We start from the raw sequence: 14846 nt of genomic DNA, 5'->3' as shown, positions 1-14846 counted from the left end.
TAAATATCTCTGTTGCGCCCCCGGTGTCCTTAGTTCTGGTTTTTTGAGTTATCTTGAGGCCCACATAGAAGTCTGCTGAGGCCTCCTAGTGAGTCCTGGCTTCCTGGTTGATAATCACTGCTGTAGAACATACTCTGTTTCTTCCTCATTGCGGATCCTCGATCTGTGCGGTGCATTTGCTGTATGGTTTGGTTTGCCAATATCATTTTGACGTAAAGACTGAATGTCACTTTGTAGGTGCAAGGCGGTTTGTGACTCTAGATTTCGGCCGGCCGGTGTTGCTGACAGATGCACTGATCCCCACATGCGCTGACTTGGCCTCCCTTTCCATCGACATTTGGACTCTCGGGGAGGAGGTGGATGGAAGGCGGCTCGTGGTGGCCACAGATATCAGCACACACTCACTGATTCTTCACGACTTGTTGCCTCCTCCCGTCTGCAGATTCATGAAGGTTTATACACATTTAGCATAATCAGATCTGCACAGGGCTCATAGCAGTCTGCTTTCTATAAACTTTAGCACAGACACTATAATTTTTATGTAGAGACATCACTGTCACTCTGTGCCCTTCTCCCAGATCACTGTGATTGGTCGATACGGCAGCACTAATGCCCGGGCTAAAATCCCATTGGGTTTCTATTACGGCCACACCTATATCCTGCCATGGGAAAGTGAATTGAAGCTGATGCATGATCCTCTGAGGGGAGAGAGCGAAGCTGCCAGTCAGCCAGATCTGGATCAGCATTTGTCAATGATGGTGGCCCTGCAGGAGGACATTCAGTGCAGGTCAGTGAGGCTGAAAAGCTGCCAATGGCGTTCAATATTTTAAATGAGCTGCTACTGCTACCATTCAAAATGTTGGGGTCAGCAAGATTTTTTTTTTATACTCTTATAGGTATAATCTGGCCTGTCATCGACTTGAGACGCTACTTCAGAACATCGATCTGCCACCTCTTAACAGCGCTAACAATGCTCAGTACTTCCTGCGCAAGCCCGATAAAGCAGTTGAAGAGGATTCCCGTGTTTTCTCTGCTTACCAAGACTGCATTCAGCTCCAGCTGCAGCTCAACCTGGCTCACCACGCTGTCCAGAGGTTGCGCGTGTCTCTCGGAGCCGCACGGAAACACCTGCCCGAGAGCTACGACCCCAGAGAGCTGGTCCAGAACTCTTCTACGGAGCAGCTCCGAACTATCATCAGATACTTACTGGACACACTGCTCAGCCTGCTGCACTGCTGTAATGGTGAGGGAGGGAACCTTTCCCAACACCACCTCACTTTTTTTCAAATTACATTACATTTGAAATGCCCTTTTAGCATTTCTTTAGTTTAAATGCCAGAATGAATGGTTTCCCTCTCTCTCTCTCTCTCTCTCTCTCTCACTCGCTCAGGTCACTCTGTGCCCTCAGTGTTGCAGAACACGTTTCACGCCCAGGCGTGTGAGGAGCTCTTTAAGCAGCTGTGCATCAGCGGAACTCCTAAGATCCGTCTGCATGCTGGTCTGCTGCTGGTGCAGCTGTGTGGAGGCGAGAGGTGGTGGGGCCAGTTCCTGTCCAACGTCCTTCAGGAGCTCTACAACTCTGAGCAGTCGCTCATCTTTCCTCAGGACAGGTAACACAAACAACACACTCTTGCAGAAGTTGGATAGCATTATCAGAACTATTCCTAAAGGATACTCGGGCCTCATATGTCCCGTCTTTTCATTTCCTCAGGGTTTTTATGTTGCTGTCCTGTATTGGCCAAAGATCTTTGAGTAACAGTGGGGTTCTGGAGGGTTTGTTGAACCTTCTGGACACACTGTTATCCCCTCTGCAACAAACTAGTGCAGCACAGCACCGCAGGACAGAAGGTGAATGTTTGAGAAAGAGTTTTGTTTGTAATGTGTGTCTATGTGCGTTTATGGTTTTGGTACAGATTTGTATGTGTTTATAGGCGTGTTGGATATCCCCATGATCAGCTGGGTGGTCATGCTGGTCTCTCGACTGCTCGACTATGTGGCCAGTGTTGAAGATGAAGCCTCTGCAGCTAAGAAACCTCTAGGGGTTAAAGACCGAGAAAGATCTTTCACAGGTAAAATGATTAAACTTGGTCAAGTATTACAACTGAAAATTCAGTTTTTGTAGTTAACTTTAAAATGTTTTGTATGTTTCTAAAGTCTTTTATGCTCACCAAGACTCTTTTAACGGTAATGTGCATCCTCTTTCCAATCTACCAGGGAACCAGTGGAGTTTCATAAACAACAGTCTGCAGTCTCAGAACCCAAGCAGATCCGCCAAAGGCAACAACAGCAGTTTAGATCGTCTATATTCACGCAAGATCCGCAAACAGCTAGTCCACCATAAACAGGTACATGTGTCTCGCACAAACATCCTGTGCTCATATAATCTTTTCCTTATCATGTATAGTGTGGGTGTTGATCAGTTCTCCTTTCACTGCAGCAGTTGAATTTATTGAAAGCCAAACAGAAGGCTTTAGTAGAGCAAATCGAGAAAGAGAAAATCCAGAGCAACAAAGGCTCCTCCTACAAGCTGCTGGTGGAGCAGGCCAAACTCAAACAAGCCACGTCCAAGGTGAGAATCCAAACTATTGTTAACTCCTTATCCCTTAGTGCTGGGTGTGGAACAGCATTAAGGGCAGCCTTTGAACAGATTGTGACATTAACCCTGTTGTCCTTGTTTCCCCCAGCACTTTAAAGATCTGATCCGTTTGAGGCGGACAGCCGAATGGCCACGCTCCACCTTGGACTCAGAGGCATCGATGACAAAAGAGACCCCTGAGGTGGAGCTCCTTCCCTTCACGCTGTCTCATGAGCGCTGCATCTGCGTCGTCCAGAAGCTCGCTCTCTTCCTCCTCTCCATGGACTTTACCTGTCACGCAGACCTGCTGCTGTTCGTCTGCAAGGTGCAACATACTTTTCGACTCACAGAAAGGGAAAAAAGTGCTTGTTTTGAAAGCTATTAAATTTTGATCCATTAAAAGGTTTAGTTCCATTAAAAGGTTTTGGGGTCGGTTACATTTGACTTCAAACTTTTGGACGACAGTGTTTGTTATTGACCATATCTATCTCAATTGTTCTAAATGAATCTCCTTCGCCTGCTCAGGTGTTGGCCAGAATAGCAAATGCAACACGACCCACAATCCACCTGTGTGAGGTGGTTTCAGAACAGCAGCTGGAAAGGTTACTGCTGTTACTGGTGGGAACAGACTTTAACCGTGGGGACATCTCATGGGGCGGAGCCTGGGCCCAGTATTCGCTCACCTGCATGCTGCAGGACATCATTGCAGGTGTGTGTGTTTTAGGTTTGAAAAGATTTTCTCAGCGGTCCATTGCCTGTCATACATGTTTTATATTAAGATGTTGTCATCTGTTTGCAGGAGAACTGTTGTCTCCAGTGTGTATGGATGGGATGGAGGGGGCGGGGGCAGATGAGGCCGGTGCCGCCTCTTCCTCTGTAGTATTGGATTCCGATGACTCGCTCCCCCAGCCAACCCCCATCCCACTGGTGGATACCATCGATGAGCCTCTGGGACCCGATATCATCGCAGGTACACCTGGGACATCATCCTCTGTGTTCCAAAGTGCGTTGGTAACCCCGTCCGAATAGCACGTCACCTCACACGGACCCCCACCTTTCTTTTGTTTCTGATGTTTATTTGTTTTTTTTCCTCTCTTAGAATGAGCTGCATGTATATTTGCATTGTGTTTGTAATAGAGGTATAATGCAGTGGACAGAAGGTTGGAACAGTGCAGATGATTTTGACTCTAAATACAAGCAAAACCTGTAGCTGCTGGTGATTTTATCATTGGTTTAAATTTGTCACAACTCATTCAAAATGGGTAGGGATGCACGATCGTGATTTTCAAGGCCGATTCCGATACCGATTTTTTACAAGCAAACTGGCCGATACCGATAAATTTATTATTTTATTTTTTTAAGCAACAAACAAGAAAGAAGGAAAGTGTGCATAAACAAGATGTTTATTTGGCATTTAATAGGCCAAACTGGCTTTTGGCTATTGAAAACAATAACCATAACCATCTGAAATTAACAGCAGTAACTGCACAGTAAGTAGCCTACATTCAATACAAACATAGATGGTACAGACATTAGCATTTTTTTTTTTTTTTTGTATTTTGTAATTGGGTTGAAACCACGTAGAATTGGCATTAAATGAAAAGATTAACTGTAACCATGTGAAATTAAAGGCAATAACTGCATAATTCTACAGTCTAAACACCACAAATAACACACATTCAATAAGATGTTTCTTAATCAGCATTCAGTATTTTAGTTTTTAAATTTGGTTTAAAAAAAAAAAAAAGGTCTTCACCAGTTAGACTAAATAAAAGTATGCTATATAAATACATTATTCCAAAATGTTAAAATCAAAAAATGTTGGTTTAATAAAACAAAGATGCAAAGTGTTTCATTCATCCAATTAAAAAATGATTCACATATTTGTTTCTTGAGCCAATGAAAAATACATAACTATTGTCTCAAGTTAAAAAATAGATGTGAATCATTACCCTAAAAGGTTTTAATTGGATGAATAAAACCCTTTTTTTTTTCATTGTGCTACAGCAGGTGATTTTTAAATCAAATTAAGTCGATGTAATTTTAAGGTAAAATAAAAATAATCATCCTATACAGAACTGACGTTTACATCTAGCTTTTCTAATGTGTATGCAAGTTCTTCTTTACAAAAAAAAATTCAGTTTAGTCCGTTTAATTTCTCATCCAACAAGTGAGAAGTTGTGCTGAACACCCCTTCACCGTCTCCGCTTGGACGGGGCTTGGACAGGTACAGTACGCTCGCGCAGCTTCAGTGTGCGCAGGAAATGGACTCATATTTTGTGCGCCAGTACAACAACGGCTGTTCGCCTGTGCCTCAGCCATGTAGCTCTACTGAATAACTGCCCTAGTCCTGCGCACAGATTTCAAAATACTTTCACACAGGTGACATAGAGAATTATTATAATGTAGTCCGTGCACGCGGGCGCACTTCTGGAAAAATCGTCCGAAAAAGACCAAAAACCAACCGATTGCCGATCACGTTTTTTAAGCAAAAACCGTCAGATTCCGATTTATTGCTGATCAACCGGTGCATCCCTATATCCCTGTCAACGATCCACTGTTCTGGCACCCTGTCTTTCTGAGAGGAGTTTTGATGGCCGGACGTCCTAAAGAAAGGCTGTCTGTGTAGTTGCTTCTCTTGGTACACTGCTCTTGCAATATTAAACATCTTTTCGTTGCCCAAAGGTGCTCCTCAACTGTCATCTTTGGAAAAAGATAAAGACATTGACTTTGACTTGCTACAAGACTTGATGGATGTTGATATTGATCCTTTAGATATTGATTTGGAAAAAGATCCACTCGCCGCCAAGGTTTTTAAGGTATGGACTTTGTTCTCATTATCTTTTCCTTTTTTTTTCTCTTTCAGCATTTGGGGTGTAATGGTTAAAACTTCTCATGGTTCTGTGGTAACTGTTTTATTTTAGTACATTGCTAGAGTATGGGCTGTTTTGACCTGTATGCTCTTGACTTTCTCAAATCCATCCAATTACTCATTTTCTTTTCAAATAAACTTTATGATCACAATTGCTGGAAAATACAGCACACCGTTTACAGACATTTACATTGTGAGATGTCTGAAAGTACAGTGATTTAGTGACAGAAAATAACCGTAATTACTATTGAAAGCAAACACATTATAATTCACACACAACATTTATTTAAACCTGGATTAAGAACCCTGGCAAGTGAACTGTTTCACCCCTATACTGCATGTGTTATGTAATCAAAGATTAGTAGTAAAAGTTTGATTGTATGGTTTACACAAAGCCAATGTTTTAACCCCGTTTCAAGTAAAGTATTTTTCAGTTTTTCTCAGAGATGAGTATCTGAGATTGTTTTTTTGTTGTTGTTGTTCTTTATATTCTCCCTCGCAGCCGATCAGCAGTACCTGGTACGATTACTGGGGTGCTGACTACGGCTCTTACAGTTATAACCCCTACACTGGGGGTGTGGGCATACCCGTGTCCAAACCCCCTGCGGCTGCCACCACAGAGAAGCCTGGATCTCAGAACCTCTCCGTGTCTGTGTCTCAGGGTGAGAAGTAAAAGAAATCAATAAAATAAAAAGTATCTAATAAAAGTATAATAAAATCTGATTGCTGAAATCCTTGAATTTTTCTCCCAGCACTGGACGCTCGACTGGAGGTGGGATTAGAACAGCAGGCAGAGCTCATGCTGAAGATGATGGCAACACTGGAGGCAGATGCAATATTGCAGGCGCTAACATCCACATCTCCATCTGGTACAAACACAAAATCATGTGTACAGGGTTCCTACGGTAAAAGAAAATCAGAAGGAAATTATATTCATTTGTTTGTTATTTATGTATTATTTCCAACATTGTAAAAGTTGTCAATTTATTAATCAAATATTGAATAGTGTATAATGAGCATACATTTTTCAATGTCAGACTCAGTTCTAAAACATTCCTTTTTTGTAGAAATTGATCATTTATGAGGTTTACAATTCATCAAATTCATTTTCTGGTGATTGCAGATAAAATGTTACTGGTGTAAAGGTGTGGGAACCCTGTTTTTAAGTTTTTTTTTTTTTCATGAAATGATTTGACTAGTATCGTCCTTTCTCTTCATTATCATTTGTTCCTCTTCTGTGTCAGTGGCCCAGTCTGCAAATGGGACAGATGACTCTCTTTTGCGTGGGGGGTTCCACAGCTCTCCCCCCAGCAGCTGTCTGATGGTACAACCCTCTTCCATTCCCATGTTGAGCACTTGCTTCAACAAACTTTTCTCTTTATTGCAAGTGCATCATGTTCAGGTACGGGCAACGTCTGGTTTTGTCACTTCTATTAACTGAGTTTCCCCTAAAATCTAACCTTGGCATATTTAATTTATTAATTTCTTTTTTTTTTTACAAAAGGTTATTAGAAGTTACACAATGACAGCATCTTTAACTCTTTGTCTGTCTAGTTGGAGTCTTTGCTGCAGCTGTGGTTGACGCTGAGTTTGAGTTCCTGCTCTGGAGGTTCAGAGGAGAGCGGCTCAGACATCTTTCTCTTTAACTCCAGCAGAGTGCCCACAATCCCCCTTAACCAAGGTGTGACATCCACCAAATGATAGAACACTTTGATCTGTGGAAATTATTAGCGTATTTTTTGAGGAGCTTGTATTGTTGATGGCAGAGTTTCTACATGATCTTAAATTGAACAGTTGGTGTTGTGTGTTGCTACAAATAAGGATCCAACTAGTAACCTGCTGGAATCATTTTTTTAAACTTTAAAAAGTGTCAGTCTCACTAGCTACGGTTACCTACACCCAAATGATCTATGCCTATAATTAACTATAATTCTTGTCTCCGTCAGCCTCCATCACCAGTTTCCTGTCAGTGCTGGCCTGGTACCCCAACACTTCTCTGAGAACGTGGTGTCTTGTCCTGCACAGTCTCACCCTCATGACCAATATGCCTGGTAGTGGTGAGTATCTAAATGGCCAAGCCTGGTATTGTTCCTGAGATGTGTGGGTTTTCCCACAGGAAGACCTGCCTTTCTATACATGTGGGTTTTCTCTTCGGGAATCCCGCCAGCTCAGCAGATCCGTGTTGTGTTGCACCTCTACAACCTTATTATAGAAGCAGACAGTCTGGTGACACACTTTCGGATTAACTCCACCGATAATGTGTTTGTTGCATCTGTAGCCTCCAGCAGTGGGATGGGTGTGCAGGAGAGCACAGCCCAGCAGATGGTGTCTGACCCCACACTTGTGCACGTGCTTGTGCGTTTCCTGTCTGGAGGAAACCCTCACGGCACCAGCCAGCACAGCTCACAGGTATTCAGCTTAATGAAGAGTACACGCATGCCTGGTTTCATGATGATATATTTAAAAAAATGCCTCACGTACTCCTGTCCATCTCTCTTTCCAGGTCGGCCCCACTGCAACACAAGCCTTGCAGGAATTTTTAACCAGGTTGCAGGTGCACCTGTCCTCCACATGTCCACAGATGTTCAGCGAATTTCTGCTTAAACTGTTGCACATCCTGTCTACGGAGAGGTAGATGATTAATTCAACATTTACGTAATTAAACTGGTGCTCGTTTAAAATGATTTTATTTGTTTTTCATCTGCTTCTAGGGGTCCATTCCAGTCTGGTCAGGGTCCATTAGATGCACAGGTGAAGCTTTTGGAGTTCACCCTGGAGCAAAACTTTGAGGTGGTTTCTGTGACCACCATCTTGGCTGTCATCGAATCAATCACTTTTCTGGTTCACCACTACATCACTTGTTCAGATAAGGTGGTCTCACGCAGCGGTTCTGACAGTTCTGTGGGCGCTCGTGCCTGTTTCGGTGGCCTGTTCGCCAATATCATCCGCCCTGGCGATGCTAAGGCTGTGTGTGGTGAGACCACACGAGACCAGCTGATGTTTGACCTTCTAAAGCTAGTCAATGCTTTGGTGATGCTGCCGCTGTCAGGTGATCGGGAGTTCAGTGGGAGGCTGCCTCCAGCCGGTGGTGCCACTGACAGCGTTTCGGATGAAGAAAAAGTGTGTGGAAGCAAAGAGTGTGGGGCGGCGGGCACAGCACAGCACCAGGGACCCGCTGCGGGTGTGGCAGACCTGGTTTTGGCCAATCAGCAGATTATGAGTCAGATCTTGTCGGCATTAGGGCAGTGCAACAGCAGCGCCATGGCCATGATAATTGGTATGGAAATGTATTTTAAATTAATAAAATATTAGTAAAAAGTTATATTATATTACATTTAGTGCTGGGCAATAATTAATCGCATCCAAAACAAAAGTTTTTGTTTATATAATGTATGTGTGTGTGTTTTGTGTATATGTATGTATATATATAAAGACACACACAAACACTATTTAGTTTGATCATATTTATATTATTATATATAAATATATTTAATATATAAGCGAGCACATTCTTCTTAAATCTATACATGCATGCATGTGTATTCATATATACATAATAAATATGCACCATACACACTCATATATTATGTACACAAAAATGTTTGAATGCGATTAATCATTTCCCAGCACTAATTATATTATATAATTCATATACATTATATTAGTGTCCCAAAGATTAAATTCATTTTTTCTCTCTCTCTTTCTAGGTGCTAGTGGGCTTCACTTAACCAAACATGAGAACTTTCATGGTGGGCTGGATGCCATCTCCGTGGGTGATGGCCTCTTCACCATCTTGACTACTTTGAGTAAAAGAGCCACATCCGTGCAGGTCATGCTCCAGCCCATTCTCACCTACATGGCCTGTGGGTATATGGGCCGACAGGTAAGACTCGTCACATACAAAATGGTCAGTGGTATAATCTAGTATGTTATGGACTGGAAAAAAAATAAAAAATGAACACATTAAATAATTTTCACATTCTAGAGAATAGACATGCAGTATAAAAAGAATGTCATTGCACCTTGTCAGTGTTAAGTGTTTTTTTTTTTAAATATATTTTACAGGGATCTCTATCAACTTGTCAGCTCTCTGAGCCTTTACTGTGGTTTATTTTGAGAGTGCTTGACACCAGCGAGGCTTTGAAAGCCTTCCATGACATGGGTATGCCAACACTAACACTTGATAAAGATATACAACTTAGTTTGAGCTGGTCTGTATGTTCTGACTCTGTGTGTGTGTGTGTGTGTGTGTGTGTGTGTGTGCATTTAGGTGGCGTGCAGCTCATCTGTAACAACATGGTCACCAGCACACGAGCCATTGTGAACACTGCACGCAGCATGGTGTCCACTATCATGAAGTTTCTGGACTCTGGGCCTGGTAAAGCAGCAGATGGCAGCTTGAAAGCACGAGTGCTTACCTCAGAACCAGACAATGCAGAAGGATTGCACAACTTCGCCCCTCTTGGTACAGAAAGCATGCTTTGAATAAATAAACGTCTATATAAGTATTCAAATGTATTTATATTAATAGTTTATGCTGTTCTCTTGCAGGCACCATCACCTCTAGCAGTCCCACAGCACAGCCAGCGGAGGTGCTGCTGCAGGCCACCCCCCCACATCGACGGGCCCGTTCTGCCGCTTGGTCCTACATATTCCTTCCTGAAGAGGCCTGGTGCGATCTCACAATCCACCTGCCTGCTGCCGTTCTGCTAAAGGAGATTCACATACAGCCGCACCTGGCATCCCTTGCTAGTGAGTGTGCACACACAGTGCAATATTATTGATCCCCACTTGACACAGCAGTATTTTTTATCTGGCCCATATATTAAACTTTTCATACTATTAAGGACGAGCCTAAAATCATTTTTAAAGTATTATTTTTCTCTTTCTTTCCCAGCATGTCCATCCTCCGTGTCTGTGGAGATCAGTGCAGATGGTGTAAACATGCTTCCCCTGTCAACCCCAGTCATCACTAGTGGTCTCACATACATTAAATTCCAGCTGGTAAAGGCAGAGGTGGCATCTGCCGTGTGTTTGAGGTTGCACCGGCCACGGGACGCCAGCACACTGGGCCTCTCACAGATTAAGCTCTTGGGGCTGACTGCTTTTGGAAACACTTCCTCTGCCACTGTAAACAATCCTTTCCTGCCCTCTGAGGACCAGGTCTCTAAAACCAGGTATAGGAAATCATTTGTGACATCTAGAATGATCGTAGTGGTTTTATTTCCTGTTTCAAGCCTCTGTATGTTATAATATCTAATTTTCCTTTCTTTCTTTCTTTCTCAGCATTGGGTGGTTACGGTTGCTGCACCATTGTTTGACTCATGTTTCTGATCTGGAGGCCATGATGGCCAGCGCTGCTGCTCCAACAGCAAACCTCCTGCAGACCTGCGCCGCCCTCCTCATGTCCCCATACTGCGGGATGCACTCGCCCAACATTGAGGCGGTGCTGGTGAAAATCGGCCTTCAGTCCACACGCATAGGCCTCAAACTCATTGACATCTTGCTACGTAACTGTGCTGCTTCCGGCACTGATTTGGCCAGTAAGACTATAAAGATTGTTTCTCATTAATGCCTGACTGCTATTCGAATGTCAAGCAATATCACACTGATTTGTGTTATGTGTCAATTCGGAGAGTTTCAGTTTGTTCATCCCTTTAATGATCTGACATGATGAATTTGTTGGGCTCTCCTTTTTGTTGTTGTAGATCTAAATAGTCCGCTGCTCTTTGGGAGGTTAAATGGCCTGTCATCAGACTCAACTATAGATATTCTCTACCAGCTAGGCACCACTCAGGACCCCGGTACAAAAGACAGGTCTGTTCTTTACATCATAATGGGAAATTCATTCGTACAGCTATAGTGGTTCGTGATGTCATGGATTATGTTTGTGATTGTGTGATAGGATCCAGGCTCTGCTACAGTGGGTGTGCGATTCGTCCCGGGTTGCTGCCCTGAAGCAGAGTTCTCCGTCGAGCTACATGGGTCCAAGCGCTCCTCCCTCACGGGAATATGGGTTGCTCATGCCATCCCCGTCACATCTGCACTGCGTGGCCTCCGTCTTATGGCACAGTTATGAGCTGCCTGTGGACTACGACTTGCCCGGTCTGCTCAACAGAGAGCTTTTCGAGTGAGTCTGCAAGCACACTATCCTTTTACAGTCTTTCGATTCAAAATGTTCAAGGAAAGTTTTGGATGAATGCATGTTTATGCCCGAGGTGCATTTTGGTGCTCTGCACTGGGAAAGGCTGAAAGTACATATTCCCCGTATTCTTCTATATTTCATTCTCTCTTCAGGTATGAATGCTTAATGCATACCGAGTAGAACAAAGTAAAACAACCTTTGCTGTGTACGTGGAGCAAATAAAACAGTGGCAGCCTTTCCCAATAACAATTCGGTGCATAAGTAAATCATGAGGCTGTTTTTAGGCAAGCTGAATTATTAACTCAAGAGTTTCTTGTCTTTTTCTCTGTCTCTTATAGGTTGTTGTACAACTGGTCAATGTCTTTGTCCTCTAACATGGTTTTAAAGAAGGCTGTGGACAGCCTGCTTTGTTCCATGTGCCATATCCACCCTAGTTACTTTTCTCTGCTCATGTCTTGGATGGGTATTGTGGCTCCCACTGCTGCCCAGACAAATGCACAGAACCGTATGGCCATGACGGACGATGGCAAGAAGCAGCATGATTTAAACAGTGCCGCCTCCCTCACAGATGACTCCAAACATGCAAGGACACCAGTAACTGTGCCCACCTCACTCTCAGAAAGCCAGTTGGTGACCCTGGCAGCTGCATCCCAGTCTCCTGGTGCCATCCAGCAGCTGTTGGACTCTGGTCTGCCTTCCTTGCTTGTTCGCAGCTTAGCCGACCTTTGCTGCAACCTGTTGGTCAACGCAGACCTTCCCTTGCCTGCTGGGTTCTCTGGACAGGCAGAGAGACGCTCATACTCACACAACCAACCCTCGTCATCCTCAGCAAACAGGCCGCCGCTGTCTCCTGAGCTGGCAGCGCCCGTATTGCGGTTTCTAACGGAAGTAGGAAACAGTCACACAATGAAGGACTGGTTGGGTGGGCCAGAAGTGAACCCTCTCTGGACAGCACTGCTGTTTCTCCTGTGTCACTCTAGTTCCAGTGGGGCTGCTAATGCCAGTGCAAACAGTGGCAGCAGCAGAAGTATTTCTGGGCACAGTGCATCACCCAGCACCTCACACGCCAGCGCTGCACCTCACACATCAGGGGCGTCTTACTCACTGGTGTCAACGACCCGCAGCAGTGGACTCACCACCCAGCAGAGGACAGCCATTGAGAATGCCGCAGTGGCTTTTTTCCTGCAGTGCATCTCCTGCCATCCAAACAACCAGAGGCTAATGGCACAGGTGTGTTTGGGGCGCTTTTTTGAGTCTCATTTGATGTTTTTCATAGATAATGAAGTAAATCTAACTATATACACATTATATAAAACACACTAAATATATTTACACATACATACACACACACACACACATATAAATGTATATATTTATTTTACCTCATTTAATTTATATTAAAACCAGAATAAATTATTCCAAGATTAGCATCAAGAAATATATATTCACATTATATGTATTGAACAATAGTATAATTTCTATATTATTAATTCCATAATTTATTTGTATAATGCTTTTTGTGTACTTTCCAGAGCAGCTTTACAGAAAATCATACTGTTATGTCTATAATGCATAACTATAGAGCAAGTTTTAGGGCTGGGTGATATGGTGAAATATAACAGTGATACAAGTGATATCTATTTTTCTTTGTTTGTAAAGGTTCTGTGTGAGCTGTTCCAGTCAGCTCCTCAGAGAGGGAACGTCCCGGTCTCAGGGAACATTTCTGGATTTATACGTCGACTCTTCCTACAACTCATGCTCGAAGACGAGAAAGTTACTGTCTTCCTTCAGTCTCCCTGTCCGGTAGGTGATCACACACACACACACATATACGCACAAAATCTTGCAGCATATGCTTTGAAAATCTATCTAAAGCTGAAACATTGCTGTTCTAAGCTGATATTTCATTTTATATAAAACTTGTTTTGCTTGGTTAGTCTTTAAATGATTTATTACTGTTGCTGTAAAGCTCAGAAAAGCTTCTTCACTTACAAGGAAAATTACCCTGACCTTTACATCATCTCAGAGGGATTTAAACCTCCACTGGCTCTGAGCTGCAGGTCTTTCTTTACAAGGCAGATTGTGCTAGGACACCACTAGAGGGCAGATTTATTCTCAAATCCTTGTCAATCATGCAGGAGTCCACACATTGGTGCATATTAGAAGTTCCTGTTCTAAGTTGTTTAGCTGGGGAAAATGGCTTGCAGAAAACAACAACATTTAGCAAATTCTGTCTGGTGTTACTAGTGGTGCTGCAATTACACATTTCACCTTTTAATATAATCTAAATGTTGGAGGACATTACCAGCTCATCCCTTATGTGACATGTAGAGTTATGCTTCTCCTCCGACTGCCAATCCGGAACGAAGCCAAATCGTAAAGACGTAAGATGTCTTTTTTTAGCCGGAGAGTCATTCAGCAGGTCGTTCCTCCAGTAAATTACGGTGGTACTGTGTGCGTTTCAGGTCAGATTAATCGTCTGGCTTTCACAGAGAGTCCCGACAGAGGAGCTCTTAAAAGTTAATGTGTACACATTAGATCAGGCCAGAGCGGTGTACGATCCAGTGCGTCCTCTCAAAGTCATTTTTCCCTTTTTGATATACCTTTAAGTAGTGGTCAACGACTGACGATGCTGATATCTTGAAAAGTGGGGGGGCCGATACAAAGCCGATATAATTTTTCACAAATAAATAAATATTTAATGGAAATATCATTAAATAAGAATTAAACACTGTAACTAACAGGGCACTCATTATTCTGGGAAGTTTGTGTGCATTGGGAATCACATTTTTCAAATAAAGCCAGGGTAACACTCATTTTACTTACAGCACACAGAGAAAATTACATCAATATGACAGTGGGCAAATGCATAATTTGAAATCACATTTTTAAAGTTAAAAGCATTCAATTAACACAGACCAACCGTCACACAGAGAACACGCGATCATGCAGATCTCACCGCTGGATTCGACTAAGTTTTTCATGGTTTGTGAAATTAAATATTCATTAGTCATTTAAAGAGATGTTGTAATGATATGAATGTGTATTTGCCTAATGCTGACGGCAAACCAGAAAGTATTTTTAATGTTTGCCTTTCTATTACTAATAATATAAAAGCAAGATTAGCATCAAGAAATATATATTCACATTATATGTATTGAACAATAGTATAATTTCTATATTATTAATGCCATAATTTATTTGTATAATGCTTTTTGTGTCCTTTCCAGAGCAGCTTTACAGAAAATCATGCT

The 14846-nt window shown here is 42.7% G+C and overlaps 1 protein-coding gene across 5 annotated transcripts in view; it reads left to right on the top strand.

Moving 5' to 3' along the window:
* Window positions 1–14846, top strand: part of birc6 (baculoviral IAP repeat containing 6) — an 84875-nt gene that overhangs the window by 23903 nt on the left and 46126 nt on the right. For 2 of the 5 annotated variants that reach the window (XM_052581364.1, XM_052581362.1), the window contains exons 27-56: window positions 238–452; window positions 579–787; window positions 897–1243; window positions 1391–1610; window positions 1712–1848; window positions 1932–2069; window positions 2215–2345; window positions 2438–2569; window positions 2685–2900; window positions 3101–3284; window positions 3375–3545; window positions 5261–5394; window positions 5950–6109; window positions 6200–6316; window positions 6692–6849; window positions 7002–7128; window positions 7394–7504; window positions 7726–7856; window positions 7951–8078; window positions 8159–8724; window positions 9155–9330; window positions 9513–9609; window positions 9718–9912; window positions 9999–10199; window positions 10345–10624; window positions 10734–10990; window positions 11156–11264; window positions 11353–11577; window positions 11931–12822; window positions 13252–13395. In XM_052581364.1, coding sequence (XP_052437324.1) covers window positions 238–452; window positions 579–787; window positions 897–1243; window positions 1391–1610; window positions 1712–1848; window positions 1932–2069; window positions 2215–2345; window positions 2438–2569; window positions 2685–2900; window positions 3101–3284; window positions 3375–3545; window positions 5261–5394; window positions 5950–6109; window positions 6200–6316; window positions 6692–6849; window positions 7002–7128; window positions 7394–7504; window positions 7726–7856; window positions 7951–8078; window positions 8159–8724; window positions 9155–9330; window positions 9513–9609; window positions 9718–9912; window positions 9999–10199; window positions 10345–10624; window positions 10734–10990; window positions 11156–11264; window positions 11353–11577; window positions 11931–12822; window positions 13252–13395 — 6308 coding nt within the window. Of the gene's footprint in view, window positions 1–237; window positions 453–578; window positions 788–896; window positions 1244–1390; window positions 1611–1711; window positions 1849–1931; window positions 2070–2214; window positions 2346–2437; window positions 2570–2684; window positions 2901–3100; window positions 3285–3374; window positions 3579–5260; window positions 5395–5949; window positions 6110–6199; window positions 6317–6691; window positions 6850–7001; window positions 7129–7393; window positions 7505–7725; window positions 7857–7950; window positions 8079–8158; window positions 8725–9154; window positions 9331–9512; window positions 9610–9717; window positions 9913–9998; window positions 10200–10344; window positions 10625–10733; window positions 10991–11155; window positions 11265–11352; window positions 11578–11930; window positions 12823–13251; window positions 13396–14846 lie in introns of all 5 variants that reach the window. The other 3 variants (XM_052581361.1, XM_052581359.1, XM_052581360.1) reach the window with 2 other exon arrangements.

Source organism: Carassius gibelio, chromosome B17 (genome assembly GCF_023724105.1).
Source record: "Carassius gibelio isolate Cgi1373 ecotype wild population from Czech Republic chromosome B17, carGib1.2-hapl.c, whole genome shotgun sequence".
NCBI classification, from domain to species: domain Eukaryota; kingdom Metazoa; phylum Chordata; class Actinopteri; order Cypriniformes; family Cyprinidae; genus Carassius; species Carassius gibelio.
Note: the sequence above shows the minus strand (reverse complement) of the source record. Positions and strands in the feature narration are given on the sequence as shown.